We start from the raw sequence: 15,877 nt of genomic DNA, 5'->3' as shown, positions 1-15,877 counted from the left end.
CCCATCAAACACTACCAGGACAGGTACAGCACGGGGTTAGATACAGAGTAAAGCTCCCTCTACACTGTCCCCATCAAACACTCCCAGGACAGGTTGGGGCAGCACGGTAGCCATGTGGATAGCACAATTGCTTCACACCTCCAGGGTCCCAGGTTCGATTCCAGCTTGGGTCACTGTCTGTGCGGAGTCTGCACATCCTCCCCGTGTGTGCGTGGGTTTCCTCCGGGTGCTCCGGTTTCCTCCCACTGTCCAAAGATGTGCAGGCCAGGTGGATTGGCCATGATAAATTGCCCTTAGTGTCCAAAATTGCCCTTAGTGTTGGGTGGGTTACTGGGTTATGGGGTTACTGGGTTATGGGGATAGGGTGGCGGTGTTGACCTTGGGTAGGATGCTCTTTCCAAGAGCTGGTGTAGACCCGATGGGCCGAATGGCGGCCTCCTGCACTGTAAATTCTATGATTCTATGAAATTCTATGATAGGTACAGCACGGGGTTAGATCGGGAGTGAAACTTTGTCTCTGGCTTTTCAAAGGTATAAGAAATGCCCCTAAAACTTTGAGGAGCCAAGGATCTGAGGGGCAGCACGGTGGCACAGTGGGTTAGCACTGCTGCCTCACGGCGCTGAGGTCCCAGGTTCGATCCCGGCTCTGGGTCACTGTCCGTGTGGAGTTTGTACATTCTCCCCGTGTTTGCGTGAGTTTCGCCCCCACAACCAAAGATGTGCAGGGTAGGTGGATTGGCCACGCTAAATTGCCCCTTAATTGGAAAAAAAAAAGAATTGGGTACTCTAAACTTATTTTAAATAAACTGATATGGATCTGAAAGAAATTAATATTCTTAAAATGTAATGCTAGAGAAATTAATGGGGCTGAAAGTTGATAAATGCCTGGATCTGAGGCTGAGCTTCAGTGTTGAAAGAGGTTGCTATAGGGATAGTGGATATGTTATCATAGAATTTACAGTGCAGAAGGAGGCCATTCAGCCCATCGAGTCTGCACCGGTTCTTGGAACGAGCACCCTACCCAAGGTCCACACCTCCACCCTATCCCCATAACCCAGTAACCCCACCCAACACTAAGGGCAATTTTGGACACTGAGGGCAATTTATCATGGCCAATCCACTTAACCTGCACATCTTTGGACTGTGGGAGGAAACCGGAGCACCCGGAGGAAACCTACGCAGACACGGGGAGAACGTGCAGACTCCGCACAGTGACCCAAGCCGGGAATCGAACCTGAGACCCTGTGGGTCTCTCTGAAGTGGATTGACCATGCTAAATTGCTCGTAGTGTCCAAAAAGGTTAGGAGGGGTTATTGGGTTATGGGGATAGGGTGGAAGTGAGGGCTTAAGTGGGTCAGTGCAGGATCGCCCCGTGCTCCCCCCAGGGCCCCAGAGCCCGCCCGCGCCGCCTTGTCCCGCCGGTAAGAGAGGTGGTTTAATTCTCGCCGGCGAGACAGGCATTCCAGCAGCGGGACTTCGGCCCATCGCGGGCTGGAGAATCGCCGGGGGGGGGGACCGCCAACAGGCGCGGCGCGATTCCCGCCCCTGCCGAATATCCGGTGCCGGAGAATTCTGCAACCGGCGGGGGCGGGATTCACGCCAGCCCCCGCCGATTCTCTGACCCGGCAGGGGGTCGGAGAATCTCGCCCAATGGTTTTATGGTCACCATTAGACTGCCTTTTAATTCCAGACTTATTTAATCGAATTTAAATGTGACCAGTTGCCGTGGCGGGGTTTGTAGACCATTAGCCTGAATCTCGGGATTAATAGTCCAGTTCCAATCCCACTGTGCCACCAATTCAGAGAGTTGACCTCAGCAAGGAAAATAAGCAGTCAGACGTATTCCTGGTTAAAGATTGTCACTGGACTTACTTTGCCTCTTCAAGTTCCTCTGTTCTCTGGATTGCATCAGTTTCATATTTATTTCGCCATTGTGCCACCTCAGCATTGGCTTTGGACAGGGACCGCTGTAATTCTCCCTTTGCCTCCTGTTCCTCCTCGTACTGTTCTCTCAGAAGGTCACAGTCATGTCGGGAACCATGTAGGGCATGGGCTAGAGCATTCTTCGACTTGGATGTAAGCACAAAAACAATTTAACATTATTGGCTGTGCTACAGTTATATCCAGTCCAACGCTGACCTCAAGATGAGGCCTTGAAACCAAATGGAGTCTAAACCAATCAACTTTTCTGGTGGCTTCCCGCTAATGTCACAACCTAACTGGTCCTGAGAGATTAAGATGAGGAAGATTCCAGACCGAAGCCCATGTCCACATTGACCAGATACGTCAATCATGAACCGTACTGGTTGTCACAACAGCTGCTAAGCAGAGTTTCTGGTCCTGTGATTTGCAGCTAATGTAAAGCTGTGTAGATTGTTGATGAGGGTTGAACAGGGCTCAGTCACCTCACACAAACAAACTAAAGTCCCTGTTCAAGAACTGTTGATATTTGGACAAGATTACAAAGGCCTTCGAGCCTCTGAAACTCGCTCCAGCAACAGGTGTTTTCAGAGAATGAGGGAGAAATTGAAGTGATCTCGGAGGCCAAACAACTCCTTTCACTTAAAACTGAACTTGGAAACTGCTTGTTACTCGCCCTGAGCAGCCACTCACTGGAACCTTCCAACAGTCAATCGACAGAACCACTTCCTCATCTTTCCCATTCAAGGTTTACCAGATTGACTCCTGTGATGACGGGACTGATTACGAGGAGAGATCGAGTCGGTTCGGATTGTATTCGCTGGAGTTCAGAAAAATGAGGGGGATTTCAGAGAAACCTATAAAATTCTAACAGGACTGGACAGGGTCGATGCAGGAAAGCCCCGTGTCACTGTCCATGTTGAGTTTGCACATTCTCCCCGTATCTGCATGGATCTCACCCCCACAACCCAAAGATGTGCAGGGTGGGTGGATTGGCCACGCTAAATTGGAAAAAAATAATTGGATAGTCTAAATTTATTAGAAGAAAGATCTAGACCTTGGGGCGGGATCAGGCTATCGAATTGGATTATTAACCATGATCATAATGAATAGCGGTTAGGGATTGATGGGCTGAATGGCTTCACCCTGCTCCTATGTTCTATATTTCTATGAAGCATCTCCTCTCTTTATTTTGGTCATTTCCTTATATACTCCTCATCCATCACTCCTTGATGTTAAAGGGCCTCAAATGATCATATCTATTTCCTAACCTCCCACACAGGAGGTTCGTGAACACAAATTGGAGCACATGGGTTGTGAGGTAATAAACTGGTGTGGATTGAGAATTGGTTAACAGACAAAGCATAGATAGGAAAAACGGATCACTCTCAGGATGACAGGTTGTTACTGGTGAGATACGCAAAGGATCAGTGCTCCACAAGACCATAAGATGTAGGAGCAGAATTAGGCCACTCGGCCCATCGAGTCTGCTCCGCCATTCAATCATGGCTGATATTTTTCTCATCCCCATTCTCCTGCCTTCTCCCCATAACCCCTGATCCCCTTATTAATCAAGAACCTATCTACATCGGTCTTCAGGACACTCAGTGATTTGGCCTCCACAGCCTTCTGCAGCAAAGAGTTCCACAGATTCACCACCCTCTGGCTGAAGAAATTCCTTCTCATCGCCATTTAACGGATCATCCCTTTAGTCTGAGATGGTGTCCTCTGCTTCTAGTTTTTCCTACAAGTGGAAACATCTTCTTCACGTCCACTCTATCCAGGCCTCACAGTATCCTGTAAGTTTCAATAAGATCCCCCCTCATCCTTCTAAACTCCAATAAGTACAGACCCAGAGTCCTCAACCGTTCCTCATACGACAAGTTCTTCATTCCAGGGATCATTCTTGTGAACCTCCTCTGGACCCTTTCCAAGGCCAGCACATCCTTCCTTAGATACGGGGCCCAAAACCGCTCACAATACTCCAAATGGGATCTGACCAGAGCCTTATACAGCCTCAGACGTATATCCCTGCTCTTGTATTCTAGCCCTCTCGACATGAATGCTAACATTGCATTTGCCTTCCTAACTGCCGGCTGAACCTGCACGATCCTTTAAAACTGAGATGAGGAGGTAATAATGTATAAATGTTCCCTTTCTATCAAAGTCAACATCACAATTACCACACTCTCCAAAAATCCACCTTGTGTACTTCGATAATCCCACCCAGTTTCCAACCTTTTAGTGACCATCCTTCTCCAAATCAAATCCTCACCACTGTCGCCCAGCTGCCTGGGATAGATCTCACCTGGCTCCATTCTTGTCGAGACTCCATGGAACCGTTTCTCTTCCTGCTCCGGCTCCGTTACTTCTGGTGTACCCCAAGGACCGAATCTTGGCCCCTCCGATTTCTCATCTTCGTGCTGCTCCGGGTGCCAACATCCTGGTTTCCACAAGTAATGCCAACAACACCCAGCTCTTCCTCACCACCACCTCCAACTCCCCCAGTGTCACTAAATGACCAGACTGCTTATCTGACATCCAACTCTGGAGAAGGAGAAATCTAAACACAGCTGTCACCATGGACTCAATTCCCTGATGATCAGCTCCCTTCCTCTCCCTGCTCTCAGGCTTAACCAGACTCTTTTCAATGTCCTATTTGGCCTCTAGTTGAGCTTCTTACCCCATTTCCTCTCCATCACTAAGACCACCTACGTCTAGCGTTGTAATATCATCATCCCCACCCTGCACCATTCCATTCAAAACTCCCATTCCCTTATTAATGGCTTCTGACTGAGTAAGGCCTTCATCCTTCTTTTCAAATTGCTTCATGGCCTCCCTCCCTATCTCTGTAATCTTCTCGATCCCCACAGCCCACCCTATCCATGTAACCTCCTCCATCCCTACAACCCTCCCTATCTCTGTAACCTCCTCCATCCCCACAACCCTCCCTATCCCTGTAACCTCCTCCAGCCCCCACAATCCTCCCTATCTCTGTAACCTCCTCCATCCCCACAACCCTCCCTATCTCTGTAACCTCCTCCAGCCCCACAACCCTCCCTATCTCTGTAACCTCCTCCAGCCCCACAACCCTCCCTATCCCTGTAACCTCCTCCAGCCCCCACAACCTTCCCTATCTCTGTAACCTCCTCCATCCCCACAACCCTCCTTATCACTGTAACCTCCTCCAGCCCCTACAACCCTCCTTATCACTGTAACCTCCTCCAGCCCCTACAACCCTCCTTATCACTGTAACCTCCTCCATTCCCACAACCCTCCCTATTTCTGTTCCTCTGCCTTCGTACCCATCCCCTTTTCCATTTGCTTCACCAATAGTGTCCGTGCCTAAATCATCTCAACCCTAAATTCAGGATCCTCCGCCTCTGGACTTTGCGTTCCTTCTTTCTTGAGACTGATTTTTTGGCCAAGGTTTAGGCCATCGGGCCTGCTCTCGAGCTTGGTGACCATTGTCCCAGATTCTGCTCCTGTGACGTGCCTGTGACCTTTGTCTGTGGAACATTTCTGAAGTATAGAGGCAATAAAATCACTCACTTTGATCTCTTCCTCCAACTGTCTCCTCAACTCTTCGATACTCTGTGTGAAGGACACCTTCCCTCGGCTCAGCTGGCTGATGAGAGCTTCCTTTTCTTCCATTTGTCTGGTGAACTCGCCTGATGGATATCAAGGAACAATCTTAGAAACTCTTCTCCAGACAATAATCAGCTGTCTAAATTTCCCCCTTACTTTCCTTCCGCGATGACACCATCTTTTTCTGGGACAATTGCTATAAATGTTGTCAAGTCTCTGCTATCCCCAGAGTCAATACTCTGCATCTCACTGGGCGGGAGTGATCACCATCATTTACTCCATGTTACTCAGGTTGGATAGGAGCAGCCATGTGAAAATTCATCACCCTACCGAACCCCCACCTCCTGGCCCCCGGCCCCCGGCCTCCCGGCCCCCGCTCCCCGGCCCCCGCTCCCCGGCCTCCGCCCCCCGGCCTCCGCCCCGATCAGGATCCCTGGGCGGGATTCTCCGTTTCTGAGATTAAGTATTGACGGCGACGCAGAATTCCCGGACTTTCACGAGAGCAAAACTGATGCAGAAACTGGACCAATTCCGCTAACGCTGGGGGGCAGCACCAGCGCCACGCGGAACACAATCGATTCCAATGAAAAACGGTGCGGGATTCGCCGGGTCCGTGATTGACACTCGGGAGGCTGACAAGCTGCAGCCGCGCACACATTACACTCCCCACACACACTCATCCCAGCCGCACATACACATTACACTCCCTACACACGCTCATCCCAGCCACACACACACATTACACTCCCCACACACACTCATCCCAGCCACACACACACATTACACTCCCCACACACACTCATCCCAGCCACACACACACATTACACTCCCCACACACACTCATCCCAGCCGCACACTCACATTACACTCCCCACACACACTCACCCCAGCCGCCACACACATTACACTCCACACACACACTCATCCCAGCCGCCACACACATTACACTCCCCACACACACTCATCCCAGCCGCACATACACATTACACTCCCCACACACACTCATCCCAGCCGCGCACACACATTACACTCCCCACACACACCCGCCCCAGCCGCACGCACACACATTACACTCCCCACACACACTCATTCCAGCCGCACACACACATTACACTCCCCACACACTCATCCCAGCCGCACACACACATTACACTCCCCACACACACTCATCCCAGCCGCACACACACATTACACTCCCCACACACACTCATCCCAGCCACACACACACATTACACTCCCCACACTCACTCATCCCAGCCGCACACACACATTACACTCCCCACACACACTCATCCCAGCCGCACGCACACACATTACACTCCCCACACACACTCATTCCAGCCGCACACACACATTACACTCCCCACACACTCATCCCAGCCGCACACACACATTACACTCCCCACACACACTCAGCCCAGCCACACACACACATTACACTCCCCACACACACTCATCCCAGCCGCACACACACATTACACTCCCCGCACACTCATCCCAGCCGCACATACACATTACACTCTCCACAGACACTCATCCCAGACGCACACACACATTACACTCCCCACACACACTCATCCCAGCCGCACACACATTACACTCCCCACACACACTCATCCCAGCCACACACACACATTACACTCCCCACACTCACTCATCCCAGCCGCACACACACATTACACTCCCCACACACACTCATCCCAGCCGCACGCACACACATTACACTCCCCACACACACTCATTCCAGCCGCACACACACATTACACTCCCCACACACTCATCCCAGCCGCACACACACATTACACTCCCCACACACACTCAGCCCAGCCACACACACACATTACACTCCCCACACACACTCATCCCAGCCGCACACACACATTACACTCCCCGCACACTCATCCCAGCCGCACATACACATTACACTCCCCACACACACTCATCCCAGCCTCACACACACACATTACACTTCCCACACACACTCACCCCAGCCGCACACACACATTACACTCTCCACAGACACTCATCCCAGCCGCACACACACATTACACTCCCCACACACACTCATCCCAGCCGCACACACACATTACACTCCCCACACACACCCGCCCCAGCCGCACGCACACACATTACACTCCCCACACACACTCATCCCAGCCGAACACACACACTACACTCCCCACACACACTCATCCCAGCCGCACATACACATTACACTCCCCACACACACTCATCCCAGCCGCACACACACATTACACTCCCCACACACACTCATCCCAGCCGCACACACACATTACACTCCCCACACACACTCATCCCAGCCGCACACACACATTACACTCCCCACACACACTCATCCCAGCCACACACACATTACACTCCCCACACACACTCATCCCAGCCGCACACACACATTACACTCCCCACACACACTCATCCCAGCCACACACACATTACACTCCCCACACACACTCATCCCAGCCGCACATACACATTACACTCCCCACACACACCCGCCCCAGCCGCACGCACACACATTACACTCCCCACACACACTCATCCCAGCCGAACACACACACTACACTCCCCACACACACTCATCCCAGCCGCACACACACATTACACTCCCCACACACACTCATCCCAGCCGCACATACACATTACACTCCCCACACACACCCGCCCCAGCCGCACGCACACACATTACACTCCCCACACACACTCATCCCAGCCGAACACACACACTACACTCCCCACACACACTCATTCCAGCCGCACACACACATTACACTCCCCACACACTCATCCCAGCCGCACACACACATTACACTCCCCACACAGACTCATCCCAGCCGCACACACATTACACTCCCCACACACACTCATCCCAGCCGCACACACACATTACACTCCCCACACACACTCATCCCAGCCGCACACACACATTACACTCCCCACACACACTCATCCCAGCCGCACATACACATTACACTCCCCACACACACCCGCCCCAGCCGCACACACACATTCCACTCCCCACACACACTCATCCCAGCCGCACACACACATTACACTCCCCACACACACTCATCCCAGCCGCACACACACATTACACTCCCCACACACACTCATCCCTGCCACAGACACATTACACTCCCCACACTCACTCACCCCAGCCGCACACACACATTACACTCCCCACACACACTCATCCCAGCCGCACACACACATTACACTCCCCACACACACTCATCCCAGCCGCACACACACATTGCACACCCCACACACACTCATCCCAGCCGCACACACACATTACACTCCCCACACACTCTCATCCCCGCCGCACACACACATTACACTCCCCACACACACTCATCCCAGCCGCACATACGCATTACACTCCCCACACACACTCACCCCAGCCACACACACACATTACACTCCCCACACACACTCATCCCAGCCGCACACACACATTACACTCCCCACACACAGTCATCCCAGCCGCTCCCACACACATTACACACCCCACACACACTCATCGCAGCCACACACACACATTACACACCCCACACACACTCATCCCAGCCGCACACACACATTACACTCCCCACACACAGTCATCCCAGCCGCTCCCACACACATTACACACCCCACACACACTCATCCCAGCCGCGCACACACATTACACTCCCCACACACACTCATCCCAGCCGCACACACACATTACACTCCCCACACACACTCATCCCAGCCGCACACACACATTACACTCCCTCCACACACTCATCCCAGCAGCACACACACATTACACTCCCCACACACACTCATCCCAGCCACACATACACATTACACTCCCCACACACACTCATCCCAGCCGCGCACACACATTACACTCCCCACACACACTCATCCCAGCCGCGCACACACATTACACTCCCCACACACACTCATCCCAGCCGCACACACACATTACACTCCCCACGCACAGTCATCTTAGCCACACACACATATTACACTCCCCACACACACTCACCCCAGCCGCACATACACATTACACTCCCCACACACACTCATCCCAGCCGCGCACACACATTACACTCCCCACACACACTCACCCCAGCAGCACACACACATTACACACCCCACACACACTCATCCCAGCCGCGCACACACATTACACTCCCCACACACACTCATCCCAGCCGCACACACACATTACACTCCCCACGCACAGTCATCTTAGCCACACACACATATTACACTCCCCACACACACTCACCCCAGCCGCACATACACATTACACTCCCCACACACACTCATCCCAGCCACACATACACATTACACTCCCCACACACACTCATCCCAGCCGCGCACACACATTACACTCCCCACACACACTCATCCCAGCCGCACACACACATTACACTCCCCACGCACAGTCATCTTAGCCACACACACATATTACACTCCCCACACACACTCACCCCAGCCGCACATACACATTACACTCCCCACACACACTCACCCCAGCCGCACATACACATTACACTCCCCACACACACTCATCCCAGCCGCGCACACACATTACACTCCCCATACACACTCATCCCAGCCGCACACACACATTCCACTCCCCACACACACTCATCCCAGCCACACACACACATTACACTCCCCACACACACTCATCCCAGCCGCACACACACATTACACTCCCCATACACACTCATCCCAGCCGCACACACACTCATCCCAGCCACACACACACATTACACTCCCCACACACACTCATCCCAGCTGCACACACACATTCCACTCCCCGCACACTCTCATCCCAGCCGCACACACACATTCCACTCCCCGCACACTCTCATCCCAGCTGCACACACACATTCCACTCCCCACACACACTCATCCCAGCCGCACACACACATTCCACTCCCCGCACACTCTCATCCCAGCCGCACACACACATTCCACTCCCCACACACTCTCATCCCCGCCGCACACACACATTACACTCCCCACACACACTCATCCCAGCCGCGCACACACATTACACTCCCCACACCCACTCATCCCAGCCGCACACACACATTACACTCCCCACACACACTCATCCCAGCCGCACACACACATTACACTCCCCACACACACTCATCCCAGCCACACACACACATTACACTCCCCCCACACACACTCATCCCAGCCGCACACACACATTACACTCCCCACACACACTCATCCCAGCCACACACACACATTACACTCCCCACACACACTCATCCCAGCCACACACACACATTACACTCCCCCCACACACACTCATCCCAGCCGCACACACACATTACACTCCCCACACACACTCACCCCAGCAGCACACACATTACACTCCCCACACACACTCATCCCAGCCGCACACACATTACACTCCCCACACACACTCATCCCAGCCACACACACACATTACACTCCCCCCACACACACTCATCCCAGCCGCACACACACATTACACTCCCCACGCACACTCATCTTAGCCACACACACACATTACACACCCCACACACACTCATCCCAGCCACACACACACATTACACACCCCACACACACTCATCCCAGCCACACACACACATTACACTCCCCACACACACTCATCCCAGCCGCACACACACATTACACTCCCCACGCACACTCATCCCAGCCGCGCACACACATTACACTCCCCACACACACTCATCCCAGCCGCACACACACATTACACTCCCCACGCACACTCATCCCAGCCGCGCACACACATTACACTCCCCACACACACTCATCCCAGCCTCACACACACATTACACTCCCCACACACACTCATCCCAGCCGCACACACATTACACTCCCCACACACTCTCATCCCAGCCACACACACACACATTACACTCCCCACACACACTCATCCCAGCCGCACACACACATTACACTCCCCACACACACTCATCCCAGCCGCACACACACATTACACTCCCCACACACACTCACCCCAGCCGCACACACACATTACACTTCCCACACACACTCACCCCAGCCGCACACACACATTACACTCCCCACACACACTCATCCCAGCCGCACACACACATTACACTCCCCACACACACTCATCCCAGCCGCACACACATTACACTCCCCACACACTCTCATCCCAGCCACACACACACACATTACACTCCCCACACACACTCATCCCAGCCGCACACACACATTACACTCCCCACACACACTCATCCCAGCCGCACACACACATTACACTCCCCGCACACACTCATCCCAGCCGCACACACATTACACTCCCCACACACACTCATCCCAGCCACACACACACATTACACTCCCCACACACACTCATCCCAGCCGCACACACACATTACACTCCCCACACACACTCACCCCAGCCGCACACACATTACACTCCCCACACACACTCATCCCAGCCACACACACACACATTACACTCCCCACACACACTCATCCCAGCCGCACACCCACATTACACTCCCCACACACACTCATCCCAGCCGCCACACCCACATTACACTCCCCACACACACTCACCCCAGCCTCACACACACATTACACTCCCCACACACACTATTCCCAGCCTCACACACACATTACACTCCCCACACACAGTCATCCCAGCCGCTCCCACACACATTACACACCCCACACACACTCATCCCAGCCGCGCACACACATTACACTCCCCACACACACTCATCCCAGCCGCACACACACATTACACTCCCCACGCACACTCATCTTAGCCACACACACGTATTACACTCCCCACACACACTCACCCCAGCCGCACATACACATTACACTCCCCACACACACTCATCCCAGCCACACATACACATTACACTCCCCACACACACTCATCCCAGCCGCGCACACACATTACACTCCCCATACACACTCATCCCAGCCGCACACACACATTCCACTCCCCACACACACTCATCCCAGCCACACACACACATTACACTCCCCACACACACTCATCCCAGCCGCACACACACATTCCACTCCCCACACACACTCACCCCAGCCGCACACACACATTACACTCCCCACACACACTCACCCCAGCCGCACACACACATTACACTCCCCACACACACTCATCCCAGCCACACACACACATTACACTCCCCACACACACTCATCCCAGCCACACACACACATTACACTCCCCACACACACTCACCCCAGCCGCACACACACATTACACTCCCCACACACACTCATCCCAGCCGCACACACACATTACACTCCCCACACACTCTCATCCCAGCCACACACACACACATTACACTCCCCACACACACCCATCCCAGCCGCACACACACATTACACTCCCCACACACACTCATCCCAGCCGCACACACACATTACACTCCCCGCACACACTCATCCCAGCCGCACACACATTACACTCCCCACACACACTCATCCCAGCCACACACACACATTACACTCCCCACACACACTCATCCCAGCCGCACACACACATTACACTCCCCACACACACTCACCCCAGCCGCACACACATTACACTCCCCACACACACTCATCCCAGCCACACACACACACATTACACTCCCCACACACACTCATCCCAGCCGCACACCCACATTACACTCCCCACACACACTCATCCCAGCCGCACACCCACATTACACTCCCCACACACACTCACCCCAGCCTCACACACACATTACACTCCCCACACACACAATTCCCAGCCTCACACACACATTACACTCCCCGCACACTCATCCCAGCCGCACACACACATTACACTCCCCACACACACTCACCCCAGCCGCACACACACATTACACTCCCCACACACACTCATCCCAGCCACACACACACATTACACTCCCCACACACACTCATCCCAGCCGCACACACACATTACACTCCCCACACACACTCACCCCAGCCAACAACATGGCTCTGGTTGTGCTGGAGCGCGCCCACACCGCTGGTGGGTCGGCTGGGGCCAGAGGGTGCCACCTATACGATCCTTGGCCCTAAGTTCCCAGCGGGCTGTTAGTGGCGTGCACAGCTGCATGGCTGCCTTGCCGGCTGCGGCAATGGTGTTCCTTGCCCGTCCACCCCGACCCCACAGCCCATCTCCTGGTCACCCCCCACTCCCCCCTGCCCTGGCAGAAGCCCTCCGGCCAGCGGCACAACTATCCGAGAACCATGGCGATGTTGGACAGTTTACGTATCCCCTCTCTCTCCCCCGGCAGCCGCCACGACGGAGTCACCATTTAAAAAAGACAAGTGAGCCGTGTCGTGGGGAGTGCGGCCAATCGGAGGCGGAGAATCGCAGAGGCCCGGGTCGGACCCGCTTGCAAACGGTGTTTACTGTACGTACGTTCCGGAGAGCATTAACGCCGTTGTCAAGGTGATGGAGAATTGTGATTTGGAGTCAAATCGGCACCCGCCGCGATTTTAGTTATCTCCGCCCAATTGCGTTTCCCAATTGCAGTGTTGGCAAATAGAGAATCCTAACTTTACCCATGGGCGGGGAAAGGGCAATCAGCAGTTAAAGTCGGCACGCAGGAAACTCACTCTTCACCACCACCTGCAACCCCCCTCATTGATATTCACCTGATGACCCACACTGACCCGCCTGCTCCTCCCCCACCCCCAGCCCCCCTCCCGCCTGCTCCTCCCCCACCCCCAGCCCCCGACCCGCCTGCTCCTCCCCCACCCACCCTCCCGCCTGCTCCTCCCCACCCCCAGCCCCCCCTCCCGCCTGCTCCTCCCCACCCTCAGCCCCCCACCCGCCTGCTCCTCCCCCACCCCCAGCCCCCGACCCGCCTGCTCCTCCCCACCCCCAGCCCCCCTCCCGCCTGCTCCTCCCCCACCCTCAGTCCCCCGCCCGCCTGCTCCTCCCCCACCCCCAGCCCCCGACCCGCCTGCTCCTCCCCCACCCACCCTCCCGCCTGCTCCTCCCCACCCCCAGCCCCCCTCCCGCCTGCTCCTCCCCACCCTCAGCCCCCCACCCGCCTGCTCCTCCCCTACCCCCCTCCCGCCTGCTCCTCCCCCACCCCCAGCCCCCCTCCCGCCTGCTCATCCCCCACCCCCAGCCCCCCTCCCGCCTGCTCCTCCCCACCCTGAGTCCTCCGCCCGCCTGCTCCTCCCCCACCCCCAGCCCCCGACCCGCCTGCTCCTCCCCCACCCACCCTCCCGCCTGCTCCTCCCCCCACCCCCAGCCCCCCTCCCGCCTGCTCCTCCCCCACCCCCAGCCCCCCTCCCGCCTGCTCCTCCCCACCCCCAGCCCCCTCCCGCCTGCTCCTCCCCCACCCCCAGCCCCCTCCCGCCTGCTCCTCCCCACCCCCAGCCCCCCCCTCCCGCCTGCTCCTCCCCCACCCCCAGCCCCCCACCCGCCTGCTCCTCCCCACCCCCAGCCCCCCTCCTGCCTGCTCCTCCCCCACCCCCAGCCCCCCACCCGCCTGCTCCTCCCCCACCCCCAGCCCCCCACCCGCCTGCTCCTCCCCCACCCCTAGCCCCCCTCCCCGCCTGCTCCTCCCCACCCTGAGTCCTCCGCCCGCCTGCTCCTCCCCACCCCTAGCCCCCCTCACGCCTGCTCCTCCCCACCCTCAGCCCCCCACCTGCCTGCTCCTCCCCGCCCCCCCTCCCGCCTGCTCCTCCCCACCCCAAGCCCCCCTCCCGCCTGCTCCGCCCCACCCTCAGCCCCCCACCCGCCTGCCCCTCCCCACCCCCAGCCCCCCACCCGCCTGCTCCTCCCCCACCCCGAGCCCCTCTCCCGCCTGCTCCTCCCCACCCCCAGCCCCCTCCCGCCTGCTCCTCCCCACCCCCAGCCCCCTCCCGCCTGCTCCTCCCCACCCCCAGCCACCCACCCGCCTGCTCCTCCCCCACCCCCAGCCCCCCTCCCGCCTGCTCCTCCCCACCCCCAGACCCCTCACGCCTGCTCCTCCCCACCCTCAGCCCCCCACCTGCCTGCTCCTCCCCCGCCCCCCCTCCCGCCTACTCCTCCCCCACCCCCAGCCCCCCTCCCACCTGCTCCTCCCCACCCCCAGCCCCCCACCTGCCTGCTCCTCCCCACCCTCAGCCCCCCACCCACCTGCTCCTCCCCCACCCCCCTCCCGCCTGCTCCTCCCCACCCCCCCTCCCGCCTGCTCCTCCCCCACCCCCAGCCCCACTCCCGCCTGCTCCTCCCCCACCCACCAGCTCCTCCCCCACCCCCCTCCCGCCTGCTCCTCCCCCACCCCACCAGCTCCTCCCCCACCCCCCTCCCGCCTGCTCCTTCCCCACCCAGCCCCCTCCCGCCTGCCCC

General features: G+C 56.3%; 1 protein-coding gene across 3 annotated transcripts in view; it reads right to left on the bottom strand.

The window, feature by feature from the left end:
- The window catches only part of LOC140428683 (myosin-7-like), a 324,346-nt gene that overhangs the window by 101,501 nt on the left and 206,968 nt on the right, over positions 1 to 15,877 (bottom strand). For all 3 annotated transcript variants that reach the window (XM_072515412.1, XM_072515413.1, XM_072515414.1), the window contains 2 exons: positions 5,473 to 5,591; positions 1,873 to 2,069 (listed from right to left, as the gene is read on the bottom strand). In XM_072515412.1, the coding sequence (XP_072371513.1) occupies positions 1,873 to 2,069; positions 5,473 to 5,591 (316 nt within the window). The remainder of the gene's footprint in view (positions 1 to 1,872; positions 2,070 to 5,472; positions 5,592 to 15,877) is intronic.

This window comes from Scyliorhinus torazame, chromosome 8 (assembly GCF_047496885.1).
Source record: "Scyliorhinus torazame isolate Kashiwa2021f chromosome 8, sScyTor2.1, whole genome shotgun sequence".
Taxonomy (NCBI): domain Eukaryota; kingdom Metazoa; phylum Chordata; class Chondrichthyes; order Carcharhiniformes; family Scyliorhinidae; genus Scyliorhinus; species Scyliorhinus torazame.
Note: the sequence above shows the minus strand (reverse complement) of the source record. Positions and strands in the feature narration are given on the sequence as shown.